The sequence below is a fragment of the Panthera pardus genome, unplaced genomic scaffold (genome assembly GCF_024362965.1).
Source record: "Panthera pardus isolate Hobbes unplaced genomic scaffold, ASM2436296v1 HiC_scaffold_16, whole genome shotgun sequence".
NCBI classification, from domain to species: Eukaryota; Metazoa; Chordata; class Mammalia; order Carnivora; family Felidae; genus Panthera; species Panthera pardus.
This window is the reverse complement of record NW_026526721.1, coordinates 92,989,890-93,011,924: the sequence shown is the minus strand read 5'-3', so window position 1 is coordinate 93,011,924 and position 22,035 is coordinate 92,989,890. Positions and strand designations below refer to the sequence as shown.

General features: G+C 43.7%; 1 protein-coding gene across 6 annotated transcripts in view; it reads left to right on the top strand.

The window, feature by feature from the left end:
• Positions 1–22,035, top strand: part of FNDC3B (fibronectin type III domain containing 3B) — a 358,808-nt gene that overhangs the window by 287,853 nt on the left and 48,920 nt on the right. For all 6 annotated transcript variants that reach the window (XM_053903638.1, XM_053903637.1, XM_019463183.2 and 3 more), the window contains 10 exons: positions 5,826–5,950; positions 7,428–7,602; positions 9,442–9,528; positions 10,919–11,057; positions 13,705–13,776; positions 16,130–16,248; positions 17,971–18,076; positions 18,984–19,156; positions 21,149–21,262; positions 21,600–21,749. In XM_053903638.1, the coding sequence (XP_053759613.1) occupies positions 5,826–5,950; positions 7,428–7,602; positions 9,442–9,528; positions 10,919–11,057; positions 13,705–13,776; positions 16,130–16,248; positions 17,971–18,076; positions 18,984–19,156; positions 21,149–21,262; positions 21,600–21,749 (1,260 nt within the window). The remainder of the gene's footprint in view (positions 1–5,825; positions 5,951–7,427; positions 7,603–9,441; positions 9,529–10,918; positions 11,058–13,704; positions 13,777–16,129; positions 16,249–17,970; positions 18,077–18,983; positions 19,157–21,148; positions 21,263–21,599; positions 21,750–22,035) is intronic.

The following is a 22,035-nucleotide window of genomic DNA, read 5'->3' as shown; positions in this document are numbered from 1 at the left end:
CTTAGGCTCATGCGTTCTCAGTTGGGAATTTGAACCAGGCACTGGGGGAATGAAGTATGTGTTCCACAATTTCTGGAGCTTCAGCTGGACAGAGAGGCTCATTGATTGGGATCTGGAATCTTCTGGTGGAGTCTTGACTCGCTAGTGGTCACTGCTGGCTTGGATGGAACGTCATCTGGGGCTCCCTTGCAACATGGCAGCCCCAGAGGAGTCAGAGTTGCGAAAAATGAGTCTTCTGGGGAAAAGACAGAAGCTTTATCACCTCTTCAGACCTAGCTTTGGAAGTCACACAGCTCCATTTCCACTCTATTCTGTCAGTAGCAAGCGCGTCACGATGGCACAAGCCTACTCAGATTCGAGGGAAAGGACTGTAGACTTTCTTAGTCATGCAAAACCATTCAAAACCTTCTTTTCCCCTTGTCTTTGTATAGCACATACAGTGTTTCAGGTACTGAGTCCTAAGATCGTCAGATACAAGGGCACAGACTTTGAAGGGCAAAGTCTTGTTCCTACCTCTGCTTCTCTTCCAAGTGTCCTGGGAAGAGGGAGAAGGAAGGCAGATATGTACCCGGGGATGCAGTGGTAGGTAGGACGGCACTCATCCTGGCACCCGGTACAGTTCTGGTAGCCCAGAGGGTGTGGCTTGGGGGCGCTCAAACACTGCTCTTCTCAGTTAATAGATGGAAGACATCACCGCCTGCTCCCTTACTGGTAAGGACAGGGAACCCGTGAGATGAACAGTATTCCTGCCACAGGTGTCACCCTTGAAAAGCAGGACCATGTGTCCTTTTCCCTTGGGCGACTCACACGAGGTCAGCAAAATATTTAATCTGGGGGAGGAGATAATTAAGAAATATGTTACGATTTTATTAGCTATAAAATTTAAAATTTTAAAACTACAAATTAGAAAAAGTGGAAAAATATTTAAGTAAATAGTAAAAGGGCAGAAGAAAGATCAAATAGGATAAAAGAGACTATGTTCCTTAAAATATTTAAAGCCTTTTACATTTATAATTTATCTCCAAATTTTATCTTGCAGAATGAAAGATTTCAGAAGGCACGTCCTTTCCCCCACTCCTCCCAGTGGCTAGGGGAGTATCTTTGTCCCTGAGGTTATTAACACATCTTGAAAAGAACATTTCCAAGGGTGAACCATTCTCTGCTATTTAGCCACATAGGAGTCCACGTTTTCCATGTTCCTCTATGCTTCCTTCTCTTATCCCTGCCCGTTCACAGTCTGGCATAATGTTGGAGGCTATTGACAGTTGACATTCTTCACAAGTTAGCAGGAACCTTATAGGACCTAGAAGAACATCTGGACTCTGATTATTATTAGGACTTGTAACCAAATGTGTGACCTTTCTAAAAAGTGAGTGCTCTAAGAATTCTGAGTGTTACAAGACTGACACTTTGCCCAAAGATGGTGCCTCTCTTCGGTATGTGAGTCTAAACGGAAAAAAGACACTTGCTCACCCAGGATGAGACAGAGAAGATGTCCTGTGAATATCTGCCAGGTGAGCTCGGTGGTGAAGAGAGGTGCAGTGTTGCAGGGCATGGGCTGCCTACGACATGCTCGAGGGAATGGGGAGTAAGCCGATTCAGTGGGGTCTCGGATGTAGATAATATGCAATGTACTTCAGTTTCATCGGTAATAAAGAGGAGGTGAGGCAAAACTGAGCAGCTCGGGACCAGGGAAGGGCTGATTTGACATATTCTGTGTACACACACCAGCTTGCTGGCCTTCTGGAGAGCAGTTGTGACCGGGAATGGAAGACAAGCGCCCTGCGCCCCGCCCCCTAGGAAACAGTTCCATTTGTCTCAAGGCCATGGATGCCGATTGGGTGCTCTCAGGTGGGGTCTGGGTGTGGGATGATGATAGATTAACAAGAACTGTGGATCAGGTTGTATGAGAAGAACACTCATACAGAAATAGGAAGGTTGCTAATGCCACACCCCATGCCCACTTTGAGTGTCTTAATCAGCACAGAGTGGGTTTGTGCTCCAAAATTCCGTCACAGCTAGTACAGATGAATCTTGTCCTTGAACTCAGTTGCGCTATAGAAACCTGCATTGGGGCATGCCCAGGATTCTGAAATGGAAACAAGCCAGGGAACCCTGAAAATATTCCCCTTTTGGTTTGTGGACACCGGCAGTAGAAAGTCAGGCCAGAAGGTGGCTAGCGATCGTATCGCCTCGTGTCAAATATAGCTTAGTGCCTAGATCTGTTCTAGAATAATGAAGGGTGTGGGCTTGAAGCCTCCTTTCTGCTCTTTGTCTAATTGGAGTGAAGTTTTCTTTCCTTGCTCAGAGCAGGAACTTAATTGCTCCTCTTGGGGCGGTTCTGATCCTGTTTGCTCACATGCTGCATGATCTCCCACAGGCAGAGAATCGGGTACTGGTAGCAGACACGTGCCAGCCCTTCCCTGTAGACCAGCCACCACCCAGGCCCCGGCTCTTCCTCTTCCTCTGTGTGACACAAGACAAGGCCAGGGCCCCTGAGGTCCCTACTGCCTGTGTCTGATCAGATTATTGACAATAGACCTAAAAAGTGACTAGAGCTACTCCTTTCTGTCAGGACCGTGTTTTAGTAGGGAACTTCAGACAAGGCTGACTTGAAATGATTAAAAGTAAGCTTCCAAGCAAAGCTAGTGTATCTCCGTAATCTTGTGTAGTTTAAATTAGGTTTTATTAGAAAGGGTCTGTGTTCCAGAGATCATAATCTCTCAGAACCATTTGGAGCCACACTACCTATAAAATATCAAAGTTATGACTTTCCATCTGTAAAACTTCCCTAACAGTGATGCTTAGACATATCTAATTTCTGATAAACAACGATAAACATCCACATTACCACCCCTATCAGTTCATCTGAATCTCTGTGTTCTAAAGCATTATCTTTTTTTTTTTTTTTTTCTTAAACCCTATTCATTTCTGTCAACAAAAAGAGCTGGGTAATATTTTATTCACAAATGCTGTTTGCAACGTGGCCTCCTTCTTGGTTTCCAGACAGATTCTCCACATCACCTGTACCTTTGGACATGTTCTTCCTCCAGAGCCCAAGCCCCGGAGCTCTCTGAGAGCCTGGCACAGTCTGTCCCAGAAGACCACGGGGATGCTGTCTCCCATGGCATTCTCCAGCTTCGCTGGCTAACCTCTCAGCTGTAGTTCGCTTTTGTTGTGCAACAGCTTGTGTGAATATCAATTTTTTCTTCCCAGATATCCCTTTTATATTAAACTCCGTGTCATACATGAGTATTTCCTTTTACTCAAAAGCTTCTCTCATGTTTGAAGTACTTTATTCACCTACTTTCCCTTATTTTTGCTTATTCTCAATGACTTCTAAACATTTACCAGTGAGCCTCACTTCCTTCATTCTGTGAACTATGTGTACTCTTACCCCTTCGGACTCTACAGATAGTGTTTCTAAAACTTGTTTCTAAGGTTCCAGCAACTCTGGGTCTTCTACAGGTTGTTAAGGACCACGCACATAGTAGCACATCTTGAAAGGTGGAAAATTTGGTGTCCTCTATCTAAACAAGTTGGAGTTTATTTAGCAATTGTGCCTGATACTGAAGCAGGAAAAAAAAAAATGTTAGCAACATAGGGAAAACGTCTTGAAGGCTACAGAATGCCTCTTCTAATTCTTTAGTGAGCCGCAGTGCTGTGGCCCTTTAAAAGAAAAGTCTAGTCCCCATCATCCATCTTTCCCATTCTTTTTTCTCATTTAAGCCGCAGACAGTCCGGCTTTTACCATATTAAAGCAAATCAACCTAGTAAGGAACAGACTGGCTTTTATTTACTGGCTATAGTTCTAAGCACCAGAAATGGGCAAAGGAGACCAAACAAAGAAATAGGAAAAATGAGGCATTGAAAGGGAGCCAGCATCGGGGTTTGGAAGACATGAGGCTTCCGTGGCGGCAGGATGTGCCTTTCTTGCACTGTTTACTCTGAGCTCAGAAATAGAGGAGGAAAGAAGGTAGATCACACTACAGCTCAAAGTGGATACAAAACATACCAGGGTGTGCAAGGAGTGTAATCAGACACTGGATGTAATTATGCAAATGTATGTATGAACGGTTTTTCTATGAATACATCGTCTGCAGCAACCTTAACACTCAAGGTTAAAGTAAGCATAAGGGCATGATAGGCCAGCCACGCAGTGACTTTGCACAAGTAGCAGCTGAAAAATGTTATGCCTTACTGTTTGCATCTGAATGTACTTTGAAACCTTGATAATATGAACTTTGAATCTTAAAGATTAATAGGACTTCCACTCCCTTCCTGGAAAGGGCATCACCTTGCTCGGGGAGGGGAGGCTGGGGAATTAAGTCTGAGGATGAACGTGCCAGGGTTGTTTTTTAATCTGTTCACCCTCGTGACACTTCAAGCTAGTTGTATGTTTATTTTATTTTTAATTAAACTTCACCTGGAATGTGTTTCAGTGGTAAGCATTTGGAGGCCCGCTTCGAGGAAGGAAATGCTTAAATTTGCTTAGGAGGAAAATGTGCTTTCATCTTTCTTTATAAAATAAATCGAGAACTTCAAACATTTCTGAGGGCCCTGGGCCCAACCGTCTGATTAGAATGCTAAGATCCATTCAGTGTTAGCATGTAAAAGGTTTTCTTTGTGTGAACATAGATAAAATGCCGTGGATTATAGGTATGAAATATTTGTTCTATATGGCTGATATGAGGATTCCATGCCTGAGCATGGGTCAGGGCAGTTAAGTTTTTTTCTTTTAAGTCTATTAAGACAACCTACTGGAGTGTTTTCGTTCTACTTCAAAGAATTTGAAGCATCATGGAAGACTACAAAGGCATTAAATATATATTTCCAGCCTCATAAGAAACTTAAGAGTAGCGATAACACATAGAAGTGAATTCAGCCATTGTTCCACATGCTTATCGGACTTTCAACTCTGCAAGCAGCGATTGAGCTCTCTGATTGTCCAAAACACTGTTACAAGGGAAGCAGATATGGGCAAGAGGATTCAAAGGCATGTGACCCATATTTAGGGATCAGTGAGAAATAGCTCACCATTGCAGGAACGCAAGTGTTCAAGAGTCAGGGGGCAAAGTGGGAAAGGAGAGGGCTGGGGAGGGCTTTTCTAGCCACACCAAGCTGCATAGACAGATCTTAGGTGCTATGTGTCTCCAGAACTGTCGATCCCCGCAGTGAGGGCAGACTTGCTCTTGGTTGGTCAGATTGGGCACTTTGACCAACCCAAGTGAGGAAGATCTTAGAAAAGGTGCGTTGGGGTCCCTGGGTGGCTCAGTCAGTTAAGTGTCCAACTTTGGCTCAGGTCATGTCTTAAAGTTTGTGGGTTCGAGCCCTGCGTCGGGCACTATGCTGACAGCTCAGAGCCTAGAGCCTGCTTCAGATGCTGTGTCTCCCTCTCTCTCTGCTCCTCCCCCACCCACACTCTGTCTCTCAAAAATGAATAAATGTTAAAAAGAAGGAAGGAAGGAAGGAAGGAAGGAAGGAAGGAAGGAAGGAAGGAAGGAAAGAAAGACGGAAGAAATGGTGCATTGCCTCGTACCTGAGAGAACCTTTTTTATTTTGTTAACCAAAGCCACTTTAGAAGGACCACAAGTACAATGTGTTACTTGTCTCAGTTACAGCCTCTTCTGTAGTGTTACGTGTTAAGGATGACATTTCATTGTCATGTGCTTTATGTACAAAGGAACACACCCCTAGAAGCTTTCCTTCTGCTGGTTTTGTTCATCCAAACCAGGAAATGAAACAATTGTTCAAAATGCCTTCCTCATTTTCCTACTGTATGCTTTGTTTTTAATCGTGTACGTTGTTGTACTGTTTTCTTTTAGGGAAAAAGAAACAGCGGTTTCAGACAGTGCTTCTTTGGAAGTCAGAAGCACTGCAAGTTGACAAAGCTTTGTCCGGCCATGGGGTACACGTTCAGGCTGGCTGCTCGGAATGACATTGGCACCAGGTAGGATGTTCCCTCGCCCTCATGCCATTAAACATTCCGTGTGGTGATTCTGTGTCTTCCTCTCATGTTGCTGGAAGGCATGAAGACATCCACCGCCTCCACACTGGACCGATTTGAGATTTTCCTAGAGGGAATCGAATGAGAGGGTAGAAGGCTTCCCCGGAGGTGAGGAGTGCTGCTGTGTGGCCTCTGTGTGGTCTCACACGCTGTAATGCAAAGGCCCCACTAGGGGTCTCTGAGAGCCAAGATGAAGGCAGCAGTTTAGGTTTTGAAAGAAATACCTCTTAAGGCGTTGTTTTTTTTCAGAACACGCGCTGTTTCCTTTCATCACTTTAGCAAGCTACTTGTTCAGCTGCCTTTTCCAGTTGTATCTGAGGTTGCCTGATAGAGAGAAAGGGGTGCTGGGCCAGCCATTGTCGTCAAGCCCTGGCAGATACTCACAGGATTGGAGAAAACCTGGACCGGCCAGGGCACCACAGCTTGCCTCCAGGCTGCGGAAGAAAGGCAAGAGCAGGTGTCCAGTGGAGCGTCTGTGGATTAAAGACGCTTTGAAAAGGCCATATTTCAATTGCACTTCCTGGGTAACTCTTGATTAAGGGAAAAATCCTTCGTCTTTCATCACTGCTCATTGAAAATCTTAAAGGTTCAGCACATCATTGGTCCCCAAGCTTTTTTCCAGCCTCAAGAACATCACAAGGTTTTACAGCCCTCTCTCCCCACCCGTGATAGCTGTTGCATTTTTAGAGTCTACTAGTTGAAAAAGTCATAATGATAAAGGCTTCAAGAGTTTGTAAGTGAATTGGAAGCACCCACAAACTTTCAAAAAATAGCCCCGTCTGTATTTGTAAAACATGTATTTCATCAGCAGACAATTATCTGTGCTCACACTGATTTGAAGGTTCCTTGGTAGCTGTGGGTCATAGCTTAGTAACACTGCACAGTGTTGTGCTTTCTGCTGGGTGCTTTCAGGGGGAAATCAATTCTTAAATATATTGTCCTGTGATGTGGTGTGCTTTTTTTAGTAGCAGAGTGAAGTGGGGAATCAGGCAGACCGAGAGTTGGGGTAGGGGATATCACATAAAGGATACTTGCCTTCCTTTGTTTGCTGAATCTGTCATGCCCCGGCCTTTCCAACCCAAGCAAGTCGGGCCGTAGGTAGGCTCATCCTTCCTCTTTTAAAATGCCAAGATTCCTGGAGCACCTGGGTGGCTCAGTCGGTTGAGCGTCCGACTTTGGCTCAGGTCATGATCTCACAGCTCCTGAGTTCGAGCCCCGCATTGGGCTCTGTGCTGACGGCTCAGAGCCTGCAGCCTGCTTCGGATTCTGTGTCTCCCTCTCTCTCTTCCCCTCCCCTGCTAGCCCTCTGTCTCTCTTTCTCTCAAAAATAAATAAACTTAAAAAAAAAATTTTTTTTTTAAATGCCAAGACTCCTCACATGTTCCTAAATGTGCGTCTTACCGGGTTTCTCTCTCTGTAGTGGTTATAGCCAAGAGGTGGTATGTTACACGTTAGGAAACATCCCTCAGATGCCCTCTGCACCAAGACTTGTTCGAGCTGGAGTCACATGGGTCACGTTGCAGTGGAATAAACCAGAAGGTTGTTCACCTGAGGAAGTGGTCACCTACACCTTGGAAATCCAGGAGGATGAAAACGTAAGCTTTGTAGATTTTGTACCTTTGCGTGTGTTTTGTGTAAGTCACGTTGTCGTTAACGTAACAGGACACCATCAAACTATGTTCAAATTACGTTTGGTTCAAAACCAAAGTCTCAATACCTACCACTACCATCACCGGCAGCAACCTGTCCTTCCCACAGTCATCCCTGTCTCAGTGACATTCCTGTCCTTTTGTTCGGGGAAGCCAGAAAATTCGGAGTTGTCCTTGAACCTATCTGTATAATCAGTCGGCAAATCCTTTTCAATCTTGCTTCAAAAATCAACCAGAAATCTGGCCATTTCTTAGTATCTAAGGCTACTATCCTTTCGCAAGCCACCATTGTCTCATCCCTGAATAATTGCAGTGGTCTCTAAGTATTTTCCCTACCCTCCTCCTTCTCATGCTATAGTCTGTTTTCCACACAAAGCCTGAGTGATCTGTTCAATAGAGTAGATACTGTCGATGTTCTGTCTAGAACCCTTCCTATCTCTGGGCCTTCACCTCAGAGCCCTTACAATGCCTATAAGGTTCTTTGCTATAGGATTTTTCTTTAATGTCCTTGTTTCTGCCCTTGTGTGTTTGAACACGAGAGCAAGCCCTAGCCTCAGGGCCTTTGCAGTTTCTATGCCCTGTAGCTAGAAGGCCCTTCCACTTACCTTTGACTCTTTTCCCTCATTTCCTTGAGGATCTCTTCTCTCACACATCTTCTGTGGAGAGCCCTCCCCTGGCCGCCTTGTATAACAGTACTATCCAGTAGAACTTTCCACAGTGATGGAAATGTTCTGTGGTTTGTGCTATCCGATAAAGGTAGTGCCTAGTCACACATGATGATTGAGCTCTTGAAATATGGCTGTGGGGCCAAGGAACTGAATTTTCAACTGTATTTAGTTTAAATTTAAAGACCCTATGTGGCTGCTTTAGTTAACCTGCACAGCTATAGAGTAGCACCTCACTAGATCCACCCCTCGGTCTTTTGACCCAACTTGATATTTTGGGCCACAGCACTTAATACCGCATAAAATGCTTCATAGTTAGATCCGTTTCATTTTTTAATCACTTTGTCTACCTGGCATGTAAGTTTCTTGTGGGCAAGGCTTTGCTCTTGGACAGTGCTGAACCCCTAGAACGTGGAAGGAAGCCTGATGCGTAGAAGGTGCTCGGTGATATTTAATGATTGAGTGGATGGACGGATGATTGAGAATACAGTTGGATGAATTCAGTACATTCAGCTTTTAGTGGGATATTTATCCTCTTAAAAGGATCATGCCTTTCCCATCCCAGGTGTCCTTTCTTCCTTGGCCAGAAGAGGACACTGTGTGGTCAGAAACCTCAGCCTCTGTGTATCACATAGCCCATTGCAGCTGGACAGCGAAGACCGCAAAAGAAGAGGCTTTTTTGATAATAACATTAAATACGTATTTTTAAAATGTACACTGCTTTGTCACATAGTACTACTTGGTGGCTTAATTCTTTATTGAAAATACTTATTGAGGAACCTTTCCTCTGTAAGGAAAGCATATGGTGGCATCCATTCCAAAGCAAATTTACATCCTCTCAAAGAGAGAGCATTGTTCTCATTCATGTTGCTATTAGCCTCACAAGAAAGTTCTACAGACCCAGCAGAACCTACAATGAAACAAGATTATTTTTTTTACTTGAAGCTGGAGCACGGTACACAGCACCGTGGACTCCGGCTCCCCTTTCTGCCGTAGCCGCCAGACAGACCTCTGGCAGCCGGTGGTGATGGAAAGAGGCGATAGAAACATCCCATACACAAAAGTATTTAATGCCCAGATTTCATGATACTGATGTCTCTTTCTGGCTTTGTTTTTGCAGGATAACCTTTTCCACCCAAAATACACTGGAGAGGATTTAACCTGTACTGTGAAAAATCTCAAAAGAAGCACACAGTATAAATTCAGGGTGAGTCAATCGTTTTGGTACCTGAACTGCTTAAAAAAAGAAGCAGTTGCATGTTTTACCCATTTACCATTTCAAACAGACTCTGTCCGTTAAGAAAATTTTTAAGTTCCCTGCACTTTACATTTTTAAAGTGACACAAAATGCACACCATACTTTAATTTTAAACCCTAGTTTTGAGAGAGAAAGCTACTGTCGTGTGCTGTAACAAATTACATTACAGCATGGCCAGATGCCCTCACCCAGGAGCACCCAAACTGAATGCTCAGTGCACCTGTCTCTCCCCCACTTTTTGATGTTTCTCCTTTTTATTAGATTTCTCTTTCACTCTTCCTCTTCCTTTGCTCTTCTGCCCATTTCTTTCCTTTTGTCTTCCATTACCCACTCCCTGCCTACTTAGGCTTTGCTTTGATGGTTAACAACCACTGTTAATATGACCATAGGACTTTGTGTTGTAACGAGAAACAAAGCTTTGCAACTGATAAGAGAGGAAAAAAAGCAGAGATATACCTGAGTGGCTCAGCTGGCAGTGCATCCGATTTAGGCTCAGGTCATGATCTCGCGGTTCATGAGTTCGAGTCCCACGTTAGGCTCTGTGCTGACAGCTCAGAGCCTGGAGCCTGCTCTGGATTCTGTGTCTTCCTCTCTCTCTCTGCCCCTCCTCCTGCTCTGTCTCTCTCTCTCCAAAATAAACATTTAGAAAATATAGAGAGAGGAAAAGCAGTAGATAGCATCCTTTGCCATGGCACCCTTTATTGATCCGTGCACAGCACTGGGTTTTCTGATAGGACTGTGTGCGGTTTGGAGAGAGAAATTTATCTTTTGATTCCACCCTTCCTTCTCTGATTTGGAGGCCAAATGATGTAGCTTGGCATGTAGTAGTCATTCAGTAAACAGTTGTTAGATCACCAAGTGAAGTGTGTGACTATTTGAGGAAAATGACAGTTTCTGATATTTAACAAACGCTTGCTATTTGGTGCCATGAGAACATAGGTAGGTATACTGCTAGCATTTCTCCACAAGGTGGCATTGCCCTACTCTAAAATAAGTAAGGTTATTTTTAACTGCCTTACCCTCCCCCAATTTCTTCCTACAAAACAATAAGAACTAGGTGGTAACATACTGGTTTTATGTCTTCTTGAAAGGGTAAAAAATGTCTTTAGCTACGACCCACCTTAGTGTTTTACTTGTAATTGTCAATAGCTAACTGTACAGAAAATAAGCACCCCATAAAGGAAATAACTTGTAAATCAGTTGTTTGAGATTGAGAGAGAGGAGAAATGTCTGTCTGTGTGAATTTACAGATGCCTTGATCTTGCCTTGGTAAAAAGTTGCCATTTCTTCAATACATGACATCTAAAGCATGTTCATATTTTTTTCCGTGGTGTTATAGCTGACTGCTTCTAATGTGGAAGGGAAGAGTTGTCCAAGTGAAGTGCTGGTGTGTACGACGAGTCCTGACAGGCCCGGACCCCCCACAAGACCCCTCATCAAAGGACCAGTTACATCTCATGGCTTTAGTGTCAAATGGGGTATGTTTTGCTACCATTGCTGTTGCTTGTTTTTGATAGATTTTTAAAAACTGATTTCAGTGGTGACAAACCGGAATAAGAAATAAGAGGTATTATTTGTGGGGATTTTACAGATTTGGAATATATGTATGAGAAACATCCAGAGAATTCCACTGGAATTGTCCATTTTACAAGCATTTTACTTTACGATTTTTCCTGTATTGTTTTGCCTCCTATACTTTCGTTACTGATTTGAATGTAGTAATCTCTGAATATGTATTCGTTCTTCAGTAACTTGCCCTTAACAATGGTAGTGATATTTAATGTGAAAAATGGATTTATAAAATTAATATTGAGAATAAATTTCAAACTTTAGGTATGTCATCTTAAATAAATTTTGACATACAGAATGTTCAAGTTAAGAACTAGGAAATCTTTCGTTTTTGTTGTTTGTATGTAACCAGAAGTTTTGAACTTCAGGCATTTTTCTTTTTTCTTTTTTTAAATGTTTATTTATTTTTGAAAGAGAGAGAGCACCCATGAGTGAGGGAGGGGCAGAGTCAGAGGGAGGCAAGAGAATCTGAAGCAGGCTCCGGGCTGTCCCAAAGCCCAACATGGAGGTCGAACTCAAGAACTATGAGATCATGACCTGAGCCGAAGTCAGATGTTCAACCAACTGAGCCATCCAGGGGTGTACCCCACTTCAGGAATTTTTCCTGTTGAAGTTCATTAAATGGTGTTTGGAGGGTATCTGGTGGAAGGATATTCTGGCTCACCTCTGCAGCTCGGATTATTTCAATGAAGTGAATGCCTTTAGAATGTTATAAAGATTTGCAATTATATGTAAAACTGCTGGGATGTGTATAATTATCACTAATGTGTCATAATAGTATTAGATTCCTGAAAGACAGAAAAAGGAAAAAGAAAAGGATTTAATTTTTTTATTTTTTTATTTTTTTTTAATGTTTATTTATTTTTGAGAGAGACAGAGTGCGAGTGGGGGAGGGGCAGAGATCGAGAGGAAGACAGAATCTGAAACAGGCTCCAGGCTCTGAGCTGTCAGCACAGAGCCCGATGAGGGGCCCAAACTCAGAAACTGTGAGATCATGACCTGAGCCGAAGTCGGAAGCTTAAGCGACTAAGCCACCCAGGCACCCCAAAAAAGAGACTTAAAATAAGATTTTACCTGGCAGCCAGGTCATATAAAGGGAATTTAAAATATTGTTAAAGAGGCTCCTGTCTGGCTTGGTCGGTAGAGCATGTGACTCTTGATCTCAGGGTTGTAAATTCAAACCCTGTGTTGGATATAGAGATTATATAAAAATAAAGTCTTAAAAAAAAAAAAAACCTACAGAGCATTTTTTTTTAAGTTTATTTATTTTGAGAGAGAGCAAGAATGAGGGAGGAGCAGAGAGAGAGAGAAGGAGAGGGAGAATCCTAAGCAGGCTCCGCATTGTCAGCACAGAGCCCCACGTGGGGCAGGAAATCATGTACCATGAGATCGTGACCTGAGCCGAGATCAGGAGCCAGACACTTAACTGACTGAGCCACCCAAGCGCCCCAACACAAAACGTTATTAAACTGTTATTGGAGGTCAACCATTGAGACATAAAACTGTTTCAAGTTACCTAATAATTTTGAGGCAGAATTATTAGGATATCTATTTCCTTGGAAGATGGATGTGATTAAGAGAAACTGTAAAAATCTAGGTGTGCTTTTCTTGCCGGATCGTGAAGCTTTTTCCTCACAAAATCCTAGAAAGTAAATGTTTACTTTCATTAGCTATATGCTGTAATATTTAACTTTGTAATTATTGTTTTAAATCTCTTACTGAAATGTGTATACGTTCATGGAAATACCAAGCGAAAGAAGGGCCATGAAGTTCCTAAGTCTGTATCTAAAATAGAGACATGGCAGAACTGATGGTAGAGGGAACTTCTGCATAGTCTTAACAAAATTACAATGCAAGGTATTTTGCTGCTCAGAAAAGAAAACTCTCGCCGACGGAGTTAGCAGTGGAGTAAATACCCACAGTCCACAGGGCTCTGGTAATAAGCCAGCACCCCTTCCTCAGACCACCTGTCTGGTGCGTTCTCGACTCACAAATTCGGTTGCGTATCAGATTCCCTTGGGATATACAGTATGCTTAGTGGCAAACCGTGATGGAACATATTTATTACGTGTTGATGTTTTGTTTATTTTATCAGTAAATTTTGCACTTCTCTTTCCTTCCCTCTCCATCTCAAAAGAATCCGGTCACTGGTAATCTAAGTGAGGTAAAGAATAAAATAAATAATAAAAGAGTTACGTATTTCATCTTATATAAAAATTATTGAATGTTAAAGAGCAGGCTTCAGAATTCTCAAAGTCGATTTATTAACTTAACTCCTAGAAAAATTAATTCATAGTTTGAGTTTTGCTCATGTTTTGTTAAATAACTCTGACGTTTCTAGACCTAAGAACTTCGAATAATCTGATAGCGCTCAGGGCTTCGTGGTGGTTTTGTTTGTTTCTTTTGTTTTTAAAGAGTAATACAGTAATTATTATACCTTTTGCTTAAATTCAGAATTAAGGAGTATAATGTGAGATGTTTTCTGTCTTCTAATGATATTTGTTAATAAAAATCTATGCCCTTTCATAACTAATAAGGCATTTGCTTGCTCTCCAGATCCTCCCAAGGATAATGGTGGTTCAGAAATACTCAAGTACTTGTTGGAGATTACTGATGGAAATTCTGAAGGTGAAGTTTTAGGAAATTGTTTTCCTCAAATCCAGTACCAACCTCTACTTTCTAACATCCTAAAACATCTGTATGGTAATAGCGGGAAGCCGTCAATTCTACCAGTAGTGCCATTACAACAAATAGACCGTAATCACATATTTACAGTTTTCTCTTTTACACACAGCATCAGGGATCAGGGTATGCTTGAAATGTACATTTTTATCATGTTTTTAAGTGTTCTGTGTCCTTTCTTTAAGCCAGAGGTCCTAATTAATCGAATAATTACATTTTCATCCCCTGTCTTGGCACACTTTCGCTGAAAATTCTTACGAGCAGAGGGAGTGGCAGAAGCAATCAGCAGGAAGGATAAGGTGGAGAGAGCAGACAATTTTGGTAATCGACAAGTTCCCACGTACAGCAATGGCAAACAAAACATCGTATTATCGGGAGAGAGTGACAGCGTCACAGTCCCACTTTCCTGACAAGTTTAGCAAATGTCTTTCCATCTTTGTGACGTCTGAGTCAGACTGTCATCACTTGTGCACTATGTGGGTTAAAGTAGTACAGTGTTAAAGATCAGATTCCTTAAGAAGTGCCTTTAAAAATACTCGATCTTTTTTTTCTAATAAAACTCATTAGGCTTTAATAGAAAAAAAATATAGCCGTCAGAACTTTTATTTTTTTAAATTTTTTTTTTTAACATTTATTTATTTTTGAGACAGAGAGAGAGCATGAACGGGGGGAGGGTCAGAGAGAGAGGGAAACACAGAATCTGAAACAGGCTCCAGGCTCTGAGCTGTCAGCACAGAGCCCGACGTGGGGCTCAAACCCATGAACCATGAGATCATGACCTGAGCCGAAGTTGGATGCTTAACCGACTGAGCCACCCAGGTGCCCCAAGCCGTCAGAACTTTTAAAACGACGTATCTCACCATTCTGATAATCCCCGTAACCATCCATAACAGTGACTTTTGCGAACAAGCCGGGCAGGCGTGTGCTGCTCTTTTACCCTCTGCTTGTGGTGACCACCTGGAGCTCGGGTTTTAGAGCCGGTCCACTTCTATTTTGAACTAAGAACGTAAGAATGCTTTGAGGTGGGCACAGCTGTTCTCATCATAAAGTCCTCTTCTGGGCTAAAAATTTGATTTAGTTTTTTACATTAAAAAAACCTACCGAAGAGAGAAGGCAGGTGTCTGCCGTGGCTCCTTGTGAAAGCATGTTTTCCATTTTCGTGACTCTCTTGACCACTGATGATATCAAATCAAACTAGACGCCGTTCTCTACTGAAAGTTAACAGCTTTGCCAGCACATAAAGTGGGTGATTAATTGAATCTTGTCAGTCATCCCTGTTCCCATGTGCCTCTTCCCAGGTTTCTAGCCAGCGATGTCCTAATAACGCTTTTTAGTATCCACCCACAGCCCCCACAGCCCTGGTGCCTGTGACTTCATTGTAAATCTGTCCTAATAAGTGGCCGAGGGAAACTTACTTTAGTAAAGTGTCTTGGGTAATGGGGAAAAATATTTTCCTGGAAACAACTTCATGGAGAGAAGGCCTTGGTGAAATAGTCCCCCAGACGCGTGGCTCTGTAAGGAGAGCAACACAGAGGAGGGAAGCCTGCAGCAGCCCAGATTTGCGAGGCAGGCAGCCGGGGGAAGCGGCCCCCGATGATTTGTCCCTGGTGGCGTCAGCCTTACCGGGCAGTCAGACTGCTGCAGTGGCCCTGCTTACTTTCTTTAGTCCCGAGAAGTGGCCAGATAACTAGGTCACCTGAGTGCTTCATCTTTAATTCATCACCCTCCCCGCCATTTTTGTCTCTTACGTGAGCTCTGTGAAGACAGCAGGCTTTTTCCCCGAAGGACTCTGTGCATGACGGGGAGATTTCACCCCCTGTGCCCTCCAGCACGTGAGAGCAGGAGGGACTCTTGAGCATGTCCCAGACTGACCAGGAGCCTTCTGGCTGGGCAGCCTTCCCCTACCCAGCTGGCCCCCAAGGCCTTCTTTCGCCACAACCATCCCACAGCTCGCTTGACCCCGTGCTCTGTCTCCGTTTCCGCCCCCCACCCCCCATGCCAACGACGGGTTTCTGTGGTTTCCAGCATCCGAACCTCATAGTCAGCAAATATAATAATGGTGGTATTAAGTACTCTAGCCTGCAGTACTAAGTATGAAAAATGACTCCGTGTCATTTTAAATATTTAACTTTGGGAAGGGAAGGGAGAGAGGGCCCTTGGCTATTTAAGAAAAGGAAAAAAAAAACTGGGAGATGCTGGTTTTCATGGAAACCGCTTAGAGCTTGTTCCCCTCAGGAATGGCTGCTACTGTTCCGCGTTTGCAAGAAGCACAAACTCACACACGAGTCTTGTTTTACAGCGAGCCAGTGGGAGGTGGCATACAGCGGATCGGCTACAGAATACACTTTCACCCACTTGAAACCAGGCACTTTGTACAAACTCCGAGCATGCTGCATCAGCACCGGTGGACACAGTCAGGTCGGTTTTGCCGTGGCGTGAAAGTAAAACCTCTTGGGTCGGGTTCAGACAACCACTCTAACATCACAAGGCAATTACTCTCTTAGAATGCATCATCACAGCACAGCCTGCCACGGGGTCACATCAGGAAATGAAAACAAGAGTTTTTTCCAGTTGTGTTTTTGGAGGACATGAAAGATAGGCCCGGGTGATTCTCAGCTAAACTGTGGAATTGTCAAGGCACGTTTGTCACTTAGTTATTTCTCGGAAGACTTTGGCATGATCCCAGGTGACGGTTGAAAATTGAGTGTTGTCCGGAATTCGTCTCGCTAAATAAGAAGAACCTGAGTTATTGCAGTGCTAGAAAAGCATAGAATTCAGGGTCAAAAAGACGTGACCTCCCGCACAGCTCTGCTGTTACCAAACCTAGCAGTTTTGTGAGAACAGGAGATGCGCCTTCCCCAAGGTGCTTTACTGCCATCTGCTGGAAAAACCACACAAATCTATGACGACTGAGCTGAGTGACACCATTGCAGTTGTGCAGTGCCCAACTTACACACCTGTAGGCAGCAGCATATCCCTTGCTCTCCACTCTTTACTTGACCTGAGATCGGCTAACATGTCAGGAGCCTTGGTTTCGACCACACAGGGTTCTCATAGGCTTAAAATAACCTCAGAAATACACAGGGAGTGCTCTAGAAATCAGATACTAACTGGCTGTAACGCACATTCAGAAATGAATGAAAGGCAAGATGGCAAAACGCCATTTTCATCGTAGGGATGTTTCACATCATGGTTTGAAACCATTAATAGTGAGAGACGGTAGCTTATAGCCCTGTGCTGGGTTTATGTTTCACAAGAAAACTTGCCGTTAGGGTGCCTGGCTTTGCAGTCAGCAGTCAGCACACCTCCACTGGTGTCCTGTGTTTTTCTTTTTCCCGCAAGGATAGCAGTGCCGTGATGTATAGGCTACCCACATAGACAGACTGTGAAAAGAAGGTCCAGTTAGACCACCGTCCAGCGCCAGAGCTCTCTGTAGTGCTTCCCTGGGTGGGCTGTCCCCACATCCAAGCCCCAGAGGGTCGGCAGGCACCTCCTGTGTGAGGCGTGGCACAGACGTGGTGCTGCTTGGATGTCTAGGGTACCTCTCCCCCGCAGCACTTCTTCTCGGGGAGAAGGGAGCAGTCTGGCTAAGCTGCAGAGTTGCACCTTGTTTTCTCCTCTTGCAGACAGTCGACTTCCACATCCCCAGCCTTGCACAATCAGCTCCTAAAAGGAGGCCCGCTTATTTTAGCATTAAAAGAACCTGCCGGTTAATGTCAGACTCAGTTGACTAATACTGAATTTATTTGCTCTTCTGCCCCTGTATGTGGATGGTTTCACCGTTTATAGCACCATTTAAAAATGTCATCCAGCTGTTGTTTTGTGTTCTCTTCTGTCCTCACGACAGATCTCTCTAATTTTGGCTTAAAGGAAAGCAGTTGTGTGCTTAGGATACACAACCCGTGGCTACGAATCTGACTTCATAAATAAGCATTTTTACCAGTGCCACATGCAGTGTATGTTCACACCTGACACGCACACGAGAGAAGACCCTTCTGCACAGAAATCAAGTGTGCACATTCACCGTGTGATCCCCTTTGGGCAGCATGTTCAGTTACAGGGTAGGATCTGCCTGGGATGTAGAGGTCTGGTGAATTCACAGTAACTAAGAGATGGTTCTCTCCGGTGTTTCTCCTGCAGTGCTCTGAAAGTCTCCCTGCTCGCACACTAAGCATTGCACCAGGTCAGTGTCGACCACCGAGGGTTTTGGGTAGACCAAAGCACAAAGAAGTCCACTTAGAGTGGGGTGAGTGAACAAATCTTCACGTTGACATTGGCGGTTGGGACAACTGGAGGTGGAATTGCAGATTTCATGCTTTGTGATTAAGTTGGCAGTCTGCTAACGACCGTAGTCCTTCGTGTTGAAAATGTCCGCTGTCTGTCTGATGTGTGTTGGCTTGGGTTTGTGTTCTGCGGCACGCCGTTGCTCATCCTGAGGGAGCTACGCTCACTGGGCATTCTCTGTCCTTCGGAGGACACTTGCCTAGAAAATCTTGCACAGCAGCCAGTCTTTCCCAGGAGTTTTTCAACTCTATTCACAAAAGCGAAGTGGCGTGCAATGTAGAGATTAAAGCGAGAAGTGGCTCGTAAGGTAACCTCTGATTCTCCTCGTCTTTTGTCACATGTGGGCCCTGGCACTTTGCGGTATGGATTCGAGCTGTACAAGCATTTCCTGTTGTGACAGCAGTTTGCAGCATGTAAACTCGCCAATACAAACCTGCAGAACTCCATCAGACTGTTTTTTTGCCACCACTCGTGTGTGCAGCGTCATAAAATATTGTGCCAACCTTGGGTCATTTATCTTGATTTAATGTGGCCTTTGGTTTTAAGTTAGAAGATTTTCTCCCCTCTGTTTCTTCCTTGTCTTACAATGTAGACATTTGCCAAGCGGTTCTGTTGTTTCCAAATTATTTTGTTGAAGTAATTGAATGTACTTAGATGTAGTTTGAAAAGTACGGATAACATCCTTCAGAAGCTTTTTCTTCCGTATCGCTTTTCTTTTGGGGGGAGGGGAGGGTTCCTTTTTGTAGGAGAGATACTGAGGACCAGCCGCCCCCACACGATGTGTTACAAACCTTGTGGGAAACCAGGTGTGAGCTGCTCAACTGGAAGCATAAAAATGTTCTAAGATGAAAAGCATTCTCCATTCCCAGACGTTCCTGCCTCAGAAAGTGGCTGTGAGGTCTCAGAGTACAGTGTGGAGATGACGGAACCCGAGGATGTGGCTTCGGAGGTGTACCATGGGCCAGAGCTCGAGTGCACCGTGGGCAACCTGCTCCCCGGAACTGTGTATCGTTTCCGGGTGAGGGCTCTGAATGACGGAGGGGTGAGTACAGGCTTGTGCACCATAACCAGAATACCAAGGTGCTGACACTTCCGTATCCTCCCCCCGAAATTCCTCAGCAGTATCTATCCAGCCTTGGTAGCCATTAAAGAAGGGTATGTGAATCTCATTTCTGAATTGATACATTGTTGTGACTTCATATTGACCCAGCATTAGAAATTTCTGTCAAGTCATTCTGTTAAGAAAGAGTTCAAGGTTAATGAGAAAGAACATCACCCTTTAGCTATTTTGGGTTGTTTTCAAAATAATTTCCTTCTTACCCAGCTATAGAAGCATTGCCCTTCTATACGCAGCAATATCTCAGGTCAGTTTTTAGAACTGGAGTGGGGTAGAGGCCAAGGAGGCCAGCTTCTTGTTTTTGTTTTGTTTCAAATGAAGACCGGAGAACTCTTCTCAACCCATCATAGATTAGAAGTCTGTGTCTAGATTACACCCATATTGTATTTATTTTATTTTTAATATTTTATTTATTTTTGAGAGAGAGAGAGAGACAGAGACCCCACGATCAGGGGAGGGTCAGAAAGGCAAACAGAACCCACGAAGCAGGCTCCAGGCTCCAAGCTGCCAGCACAGAGCCCGATGTGGGGCTTGAGCCTGTAAACCACGAGATCATGACCTGAGCTGAAGTCAAACACTCAACTGACTGAGCCCCTAGATTACACCCCTATTTTAAATCGCAGAGTAATGTGGGTTTGGGGGGGTGGGATTCATGATGAGAACAAGGTAACCAGAAACTGTCTTTCTGGTGCAGGCTGCTTCTATACCCCTCCCCACTGCCAGGTGTACTCGTGATTTGTACAGATGGGTTCCATGTAAATAAGTAGATATAATTAATTGATAGGATTTTTAAAAATAAGAAAGCACAATTGAGAGCAGCATGAAGTTGGTGATTTTCTCTCGTTCTCGGTAGCCCTGTGCAAGCCTGGCAGAGGAACATGTGTGGGTCTCCAGTCTATTTCCTGTTAGCCACACCGTGAAAACACTTGGTCTGAAGTAGCATCTCAAACCTTTAGCAGGAGCTGGATTCCTTCTAATTACCAGCTAGGAAAGAAATTCAGACACAGTACAACTATCTAAATTAAAAAAAAAAAAAGAAGACGACAACCAGAGTGGATCTAACCAATAACAATGTTTTGATGAGAAGATAAGAAAGCTGATGCACCTGAGCTTACATAATTAAAAAGCAGTGGCAGGTGATGACCACAGATGCTGCAGAAAATGTTTTACTGGTGTTTTGCTCTCTTCCCTGTCAGCTGTGCAGGGCATCTCTGCCATAACAAGGATAAATATGCCACTCTGATGCTCCGAGTTTTACTTTCTGTCAAAGAAGAAATTTTTTATCATCTAATTTATCTAATTTATCATCTAAAAATATTATCATCAGCCTTGATTTATTCCTGTTACATTGAAAGTTACCCAGGGGCGCCTGGGTGGCTCAGTCAGTTAAGCATCTGATTTTGGCTCAGGTCACAGTCTCGTGGTTCATGAGTTCAAGCCCCATATCAGGCTCTGTGCTGACAGCTCACAGAATTGGACAACCAATCTCGAGTCGATTTTTGTGTGCTAAAAATTAAGCTGCAGTGTACATCTGACTTAGTTATCTTTGACTTCGTTTTCTTTGCTGTCCTGGGAGACATGTTGAAACAGAATGCCATGTTGTGTCAAAAATCAGCATGGTTTTGTTTCTGATGGCACGGTAAAGGGGAAATGTTTGGTAAACCAACTTTCTGATCCTTTTGAATAAAAAGAAATAATACATACATAATAGACACCTACCCCTCAGAGAGTGTATGTAGGAAGAAACCTTATGCACATTCAGTTGAAAGTGAAAACCTTTAGGCAATATGTTTTAACCAGTTGTACTGATGATGGTGTTAGTCTGTCTAGCCCTTGTTTGGTTATAAGCTTGTGTGTGAACACACACGTGTGTGTTCACACTATACATACAGGCATGTGTGTGTTCTTCCCTTTCAGTATGGCCCCTATTCTGATGTCTCAGAAATTACCACTGCTGCAGGGCCTCCTGGACAGTGCAAAGCACCTTGTATTTCTTTTACGCCTGATGGATGTGTCCTAGTGAGTTGGGAGGTAAGTCAGGCACGTGTTCTGCATCGATTTCTGTTTCTTGTACTTTATCTGCCCCCAAATGCAAGTCACGAGGAACCTACAAAGCTATAATTCACATGTAGGTGATTTTACACATTAATCTCTCTTGGCGCTTGCTTCTATCGCCTGGAGTTGTGGAAATTTTACCACTGGTTAGAACTGAGAGGAAATCGAGTACCTCTTTCATGCCTTTCTCTTCCATGTATTTGAAATACCCAGGGGCGTGTTGCTCTGTTTCCCTAAGTTTAGTTAGTTGAGCACAAACATCATGGGATTTTCCTTCTCGGTGAAATTAACTACTTAAACCTCTGCTTTCCAGAGTCCAGAAAGCTCTGGTGCCGACATCTCAGAGTACAGGTTGGAATGGGGAGAAGATGAAGAATCCTTAGAACTCATTTATCACGGGACAGATACCGGCTTTGAGATAAGGGACCTGTTGCCCGCTGCACAATATTGCTGTAGACTACAGGTAGGTTGACATGACTCCGATGTTACTCATAGACCCAAGTGTTCCATGAAGGACTCTGGGGCAGTGACCCAAAGGCTTGTGATGGAGACTATCAAGACGGATGATATGGAATGAAGAGTCCTTTTAAATGAAAATAAATTGAATTGTTTTGGTCTTATAATTAATTTCTGCTTCTCTGGGAGGTCCTGTAGCAGAAGGACAAAATCCAATTCTGCGCCACTCTCCTTTTTTCCACCCTTGTGTCCTGTCTGTGAACTCACTGAATAAGTGACCAAATCCAGGGCCG